Genomic DNA, 6,708 nt, shown 5'->3' on the forward strand with positions numbered 1-6,708 from the left:
GAGGATCTGTTTGTTCCTTGTGAATCTCTTCCCCAATCCCTGGTAATTTGTTTGATTCAGTGCTGACAAATGTGGTCTTCATAGGATGGAGAGAAGAGAGTTTGGGGGTTCTTTCGGAGCAACCGGGCGAAACAAAAAATTTCTGACAATTTTTTATGCTACCTGACAGTTTTCACTTTAGAACATGACAAATCATATACACAAGCATTGCAATTTTATCTGTTGTCACATGGTAATCTGATTGTCAGTTTTTTAGTGTCAAAAAGCTGATATCTAATTTTTAACATTTCCATAAATAAGTAATACCACTATCAAAAATTAAAGCTTTTGCATATACTTCCTTCGTTTCAAAATAAGTGTCGCTAGAGAACTAGCAATAAGCCTAGTGGCAAGGAAACACAGTGGCGTATCCTGCGCCCAGGGTTCAATCCCGTCGGAAGCGAATTTCTGATGCCTCACCCAGATGGGCTTCTTCTATAAAAATATGTCTTGAGTGCCATTGTGCATGGATCTTTTTTTATAAATAAGTGCCGCTAATCTAGTACAACTTTGTATTAAGTTAGTGACACTTATTTCCCTTAAAAAAAGAGTCAGAGTGACACTTATTGACGGAGGGAATATTATGTACTAACCTGCTGATATACACGGTACATGCAAGAGTTGCAACCAATTTATATACTTTAATTTATTACAATCATGTACAAATGTACAAGTGTACAAGTGCAACCATAACATGCACGCAGAACCACCTATCCTTCTCTCATCTCTCACAGTAGAAACGGGAGAAAAAGGTCGCAAAAACCACCAACCCAAAACCATTTCTCATGGTGAGCTAACAAGCTCAGAAAACCTTTGTGTTCCCGACCCTTCTCCACTGCCGGAATCACCAAGGAAAGAAACGAAAAAAGACAATCATTCCTGACGAACAAAATAGACACTAATTAAAGCAGCTTCGACAAGTTTTGTGTGTGGGTGTGTGTAATTTCATGCGATGCACGTGACTCAGACGAGCACGACGCAATCTGTACCGCGCGCGCAGCAATCGACACGCACGGTGCAACGGCCTAGTTCGGCTAGGTCAGGTGACGGCGCACGGGGCGGCGGCCGCCGCGGCGCCGGTGCGCTTGACGAAGCGGCCCTTCATCCGGGGCCGCTTCTCCGCGTTCAGCTTCCGCACCTCGTAGCGTATCTTCTTGGCGAACAGCCGCGTCCGCCGCTTCTCCCGGTACCGCGACACCCGCGCCTCCCGCCACTCGTCCGTCCTCGGCCTCGGCGGCCACGCCGCCTCGCCATGCCGTCCTCCTCCTCCTCCTCCGGCCGTCCACATGCCCTACACCATGCACCATGGTTAAATATACAAGTTAACTGTATCGAGCATATAGTGAATTAAGCTGCAAAATCGTGCATGCACCGCGTGGTCGTGGAGCAACAAGTCGTCGAGCTGGCCGGGCGGCCGCCGCCCGTCGGTCCACGGCGAGCTGCCCCAGCTCTCCATGACCGCCTCGTAGTTCAGCCTAAGATCCAGGCTCCTTTTCAAGAACTGCGCATCGTCAACGGCGTCCCCGTTGCTCGCCGACGACGTCTTGTGCTCGAAACTGTCGTCGTCATCCACCAGTGTCGGCGGGCTGCCGCTGAACTCCCGCTTCAGGTCATGGCCAGACGCCAGAACGCCGTTGCTTCTGGAGACAAGGCCGCCGTCGGCCTCCACCTTTACCCGCCCGTCGTGTTCTCCCGGCGGCGATATGAGCCCTAGGGCCTCCATGTAGAACGAGTCCTCCATCTCGTTGCCGTCGTCCAGGCCTTGGCCGAGGAGCGCTTCCATGTCGGCCGCGAACTCCCTGAGATCGGCGTCCGTCGGGCCGAAACTGGCGAAACAATCGGGGAGCTCCTGCACGGGGGACTGCTCGGCCATGAGCTCCTTCGCGTCTTCCACGGCGCCTTCGACGTCCTCACTGTGGCGTGAGTCATCGATCGGCGGCGGCGAGCAGAACTCGGCGAGGGCGGGATCAAAGACCGGCACGCGGTAGAGCAGCTGCTCCTCCTCGGGCGCCCTCCGCTCGTCCGACGTGGAGGACTCCCCGGCTCCCACCTCGGGCACCACGAGGCGCCTCGACAGCAGCTGCCCGACGCTCTTGACCGGCGGGCGCCGAGTACGCGCCTTCCTCTTCGGCCACGCCGGCGCGACGTCCAGGCACTTGGACGTCGTCGCCGGCGACCCCTTCACCGCGGCCACGCCCTCGGCCGGCAGCGGGGACGTCGCGCGCAGGCGGAGGCGCTCGTGCCGCCTGGCGAGCGGGTTCGCCGAGTGCACCGACGTGTCACATCCCTGGCACAGGAAGGCGTCGTCGGCCGCGCAGTACCACCGCGCGCGCCGCCGCATGCACCCGTCGCACGCACGCGCGGCCTTGCCGCCCACGGCCCCGCCGCCGCCGGCCGCCTTCTGGTCCGAGCCACCCATCTCCGCCGCCGCCAAAACGTACGACCACCTCCAGCGCAACAGCAATGCTTCTTCCGGTACCGTATAATCACAGCGATCCTAGCTGCTACCTACGATCGAGAAGATTGCGAGATAGAAATGACAAAAAAGTATCACCGGATTCGGAAGGCTATTTGCTGCGAGCGGCATGGCCCAGCAGGTGAGCTTTGCGCTTTGCGCTTTAGGCTCGCGGGGCGGGGCCCGCCCGCCGGCCTTATCTGTGCCCTGATTGGCTTACCGCTAATGCGCCATCCGATTCCATGATCTGTGATTGGCTGCGGCCAGATTTTGGGCGGGGGCCACCTCGCCTTGCTATCGACACGTCGGCGACGAGCCTGGTTAGCTGAAAAAGTCCTATCCTGTATGTATATATCCACATCGCCAGTCATCAGGTAGAAATGGGGAAATGAAATTGCACCAACGAAAAGCGTCACCGGTAAACTCCTGTCCATGTAAAAAAAGAACTCTGGTGCCATTTAAATTCCGTACTGGAATTATTTGAGACGTACGTACGGTTAAAGGCAGCGCTTTTCGAATGATAAACTCCAGCCATTTCCCTGTAAAGTGGAAGCCAAATCTGTGGTGGCAATGATACCATCCTCCTGCGAAAATACAGCCTGCTCGAGGCCAGATTCGGCGTCGCTTGCAGAAAAAGTTGAGTTGGTACCGAAGAAGAAATAATGCAGGCGTAATAAGAGAGTCAGAGAGGCCAGCATGGGTTCAGAAAACACCGCGTCGGGATACCTACGTTACCAGCCAAAATACCAAATCTGAAATCTGTCATATTCGGATAATGTTAGAGCATCTAAAGCCGGACTTGGCAAATACAACCACTCAAATGCCTGCGGACGCGTCCGGGCACGCCCGCGGGCGTATCCGGACGGACCTTCATTTTTTCTTCCATGCATCCACATATCTTAAATCCGGACTCTCAAATCCATGCAAATACATGCACGTCGATCATGCAACATAATGTCAACTTCTTCTCCGGGTGCTTCGAAATCATATGTGCTTCACAAGATTATTGAGTAGCTGCATGTGCACGTGCTGATTTCGAAGATTATGATGCATCTGCAGAAAGTTCATAAGCTGAGCCGCATCTTGATCTTCTGGGATTTCAACTTGTTCTCCGGGTGCTTCGAAATCATGGGCTTGGGCTACACCATCACCCTCATCCTCGACAATCATATTGTGCAGAATAATACAACGTGTCATCAGCTGCCACAAAGTTTCCGATTTCCACATCATTGCAGCGCTCCGCACAATTCCCCAACGAGCTTGAAGCACACCAAATGCCCTCTCCACGTCCTTCATAGCCGCTTCTTGCATTGTTGCAAAGTGACTCTGTTTATTGCCACGCGGCTCGGATATGGTCTTCACAAACGCCGCCCATTGAGGATAGATACCATCGGCAAGATAGTACCCCATGTTGTAGTCCCGGCCGTTGATGGTGTAGTTGCACGGCGGTGATTCCCCATTGCAAAGCCTCCTAAACATCGGAGATCGTTGAAGCACATTGGTGTCGTTGTGAGAACCGGGCATTCCAAAGAAAGGATGCCAAATCCATAAGTCATGTGATGCCACAGCTTCTAGTATGATGGTGGCCTCTCTGGTGTGACCTTGATACAGTCCCCGCGGACCTTTGGGGCAGTTTTTCCATTGCCAATGCATGCAATCAATTGATCCGAGCATTCCTGGAAACCCCCTTGCCTCTTCAATAGCCAGCAACTTCTCTGTGTCCTACGCATTTGGTTCGCTGAGATACTCCGGTCCAAACACCTCAACCACAACGCGAGCAAATTTGACAGTAGTCTTGAGGCATGTGATCTCCCCCATCTTGACCATCTCACCAACGGCGTCTGCAGCAGTACCAAGTGCAAGCATCCTCAGAGCAGCCGTGCACTTCTGCTTGGCCGAGAAAGAGAGTTGGCCACAGCAATCCCTTCTCAGCTTGAAGTAGTCGTCGTGTGCCTCCACTCCCTCCGCAATGCGCAAAAACAATGGTTTCCGCATGCGAAAACGGCGACGAAATCATGGATCATCCGAGAAAGCATGTGTGGGAGCAAAGTAGTCATTGTGCAGTCGCTTTGCTCCGGACACCTTTTCCCAGTTGATCACTCTTCCCCCTTTGATTGAGCCCTTGAAGTTGAGAATATGCTCCACTTGCCGGTCCATTTCCTCTTGCATGCTCATGAGCATGATCATGTCCACTTCTTCGTCCGAATCCAACGAATCGAAGAACTCATCTTTAATCATTTGGTCAAGCTCCGTCGGTCCATACTCCTTGTCCGGCGAAGCATCGGAATCCATCATTTACCTAACAAAATCACAATAATCCAGTCGGTCAATGTGTTAAATACATCAAGCGCAAGGCGGAGCCGGAGAGTTGCCGGACGTATCACGGTGGCGTCCGGGCCGGCGATAACGTCCACCGCGGCGAGGACGGGAGCGCTCTTCTGGAGCTGGCGGCGGAGAGCCTGGGAACAGCTGCGGAGCTGCGAGCCGGACGATGCGGAGGAGAAAGAACAGAGGAGAGAGCGGAAGGAAATATGCCCTAGAGGCAATAATAAAGTTATTATTTATTTCCTTATTTCATGATAAATGTTTATTATTCATGCTAGAATTGTATTAACCGGAAACATAATACTTGTGTGAATACATAGACATGTTGGGGAACGTAGCAAAAATTCAAAATTTTCTACGCATCACCAAGATCAATCTATGGAGTTTACTAGCAACGAGAGGGAAGGAGTGCATCTACATACCCTTGTAGATCGCGAGCGGAAGCGTTCAAGAGAACGGGGTTGATGGAGTCGTACTCGTCGTGATCCAAATCACCGATGATCCTAGCGCCGAACGGACGGCACCTCCGCGTTCAACACACGTACGGAGCAGCGACGTCTCCTCCTTCTTGATCCAGCAAGGGGGGAGGAGAGGTTGATGGAGATCCAGCAGCACGACGGCGTGGTGGTGGAAGTAGCGGGATTCCAACAGGGCTTCGCCAAGCGCTGCGGGAGGAGGGAGATGTGTTACGGGAGGGAGAGGGAGGCGCCAGGGCTTGGATTGCTGCTGCCCTCCCTCCCCCCACTATATATAGGGCCAAGGGAGAGGGGGGCGCAGCCTTGGCCCTTCCTCCAAGGAAGGGTGCGGCCAGGGAGGAGTCCTTCCTCCCCAAGGCACCTCGGAGGTGCCTTCCCCCTTTAGGACTCTCCGTTTTTCTTATCTCTTGGCGCATGGGCCTCTTGGGGCTGGTGCCCTTGGCCCATATAGGCCAAGGCGCACCCCCTACAGCCCATGTGGCCCCCCCGGGGCTGGTGGACCCCCGGACCCCTTTCGGCACTCCCGGTACAATACCGATAAAGTGCGAAACTTTTCCGGCGACCAAAACAAGACTTCCCATATATAAATCTTTACCTCCGGACCATTCCGGAACTCCTCGTGACGTCAGGGATCTCATCCGGGACTCCGAACAACTTTCGGGTTACCACATACTAATATCTCTATAACCCTAGCGTCACCGAACCTTAAGTGTGTAGACCCTACGGGTTCGGGAGACAGGTAGACATGACCGAGACGACTCTCCGGTCAATAACCAACGGCGGGATCTGGATACCCATGTTGGCTCCCACATGCTCCTCGATGATCTCATCAGATGAACCACGATGTCGAGGATTCAATCAATCCCGTATACAATTCCCTTTGTCTATCGGTATGTTACTTTCCCGAGATTCGATCGTCGGTATCCCGATACCTTGTTCAATCTCGTTACCGGCAAGTCTCTTTACTCGTTCCGTAACTCACATCATCCCGTGATCAACTCCTTGGTCACACTATGCACATTATGATGATGTCCTACCGAGTGGGCCCAGAGATACCTCTCCGTTTACACGGAGTGACAAATCCCAGTCTCGATTCGTGCCAACCCAACAGACACTTTCAGAGATACCTGTAGTGCACCTTTATAGCCACCCAGTTACGTTGTGACGTTTGGTACACCCAAAGCATTCCTACGGTATCCGGGAGTTGCACAATCTCATGGTCTAAGGAAATGATACTTGACATTAGAAAAGCTCTGAGCAAACGAACTACACGATCTTGTGCTAGGCTTAGGATTGGGTCTTGTCCATCACATCATTCTCCTAATGATGTGATCCCGTTATCAACGACATCCAATGTCCATGGTCAGGAAACCGTAACCATCTATTGATCAACGAGCTAGTCAACTAGAGGCT

The 6,708-nt window shown here is 52.9% G+C and overlaps 1 protein-coding gene across 1 annotated transcript; it reads right to left on the reverse strand.

The window, feature by feature from the left end:
- Window positions 1-660: 660 nt before the first annotated feature.
- LOC109766099 (zinc finger protein CONSTANS-LIKE 16) lies at window positions 661-2,835 on the reverse strand. Its single transcript, XM_020324867.4, has 2 exons — window positions 1,412-2,835; window positions 661-1,330 (listed from the first exon to the last, which is right to left on the reverse strand). Exons 1-2 carry the CDS (start codon window positions 2,456-2,458, stop codon window positions 1,079-1,081), a joined length of 1,299 nt encoding a protein of 432 aa, XP_020180456.1. The 5' UTR covers window positions 2,459-2,835; the 3' UTR covers window positions 661-1,078.
- Window positions 2,836-6,708: the final 3,873 nt, after the last annotated feature.

This window comes from Aegilops tauschii, chromosome 6, assembly GCF_002575655.3.
Source record: "Aegilops tauschii subsp. strangulata cultivar AL8/78 chromosome 6, Aet v6.0, whole genome shotgun sequence".
NCBI lineage: Eukaryota > Viridiplantae > Streptophyta > Magnoliopsida > Poales > Poaceae > Aegilops > Aegilops tauschii.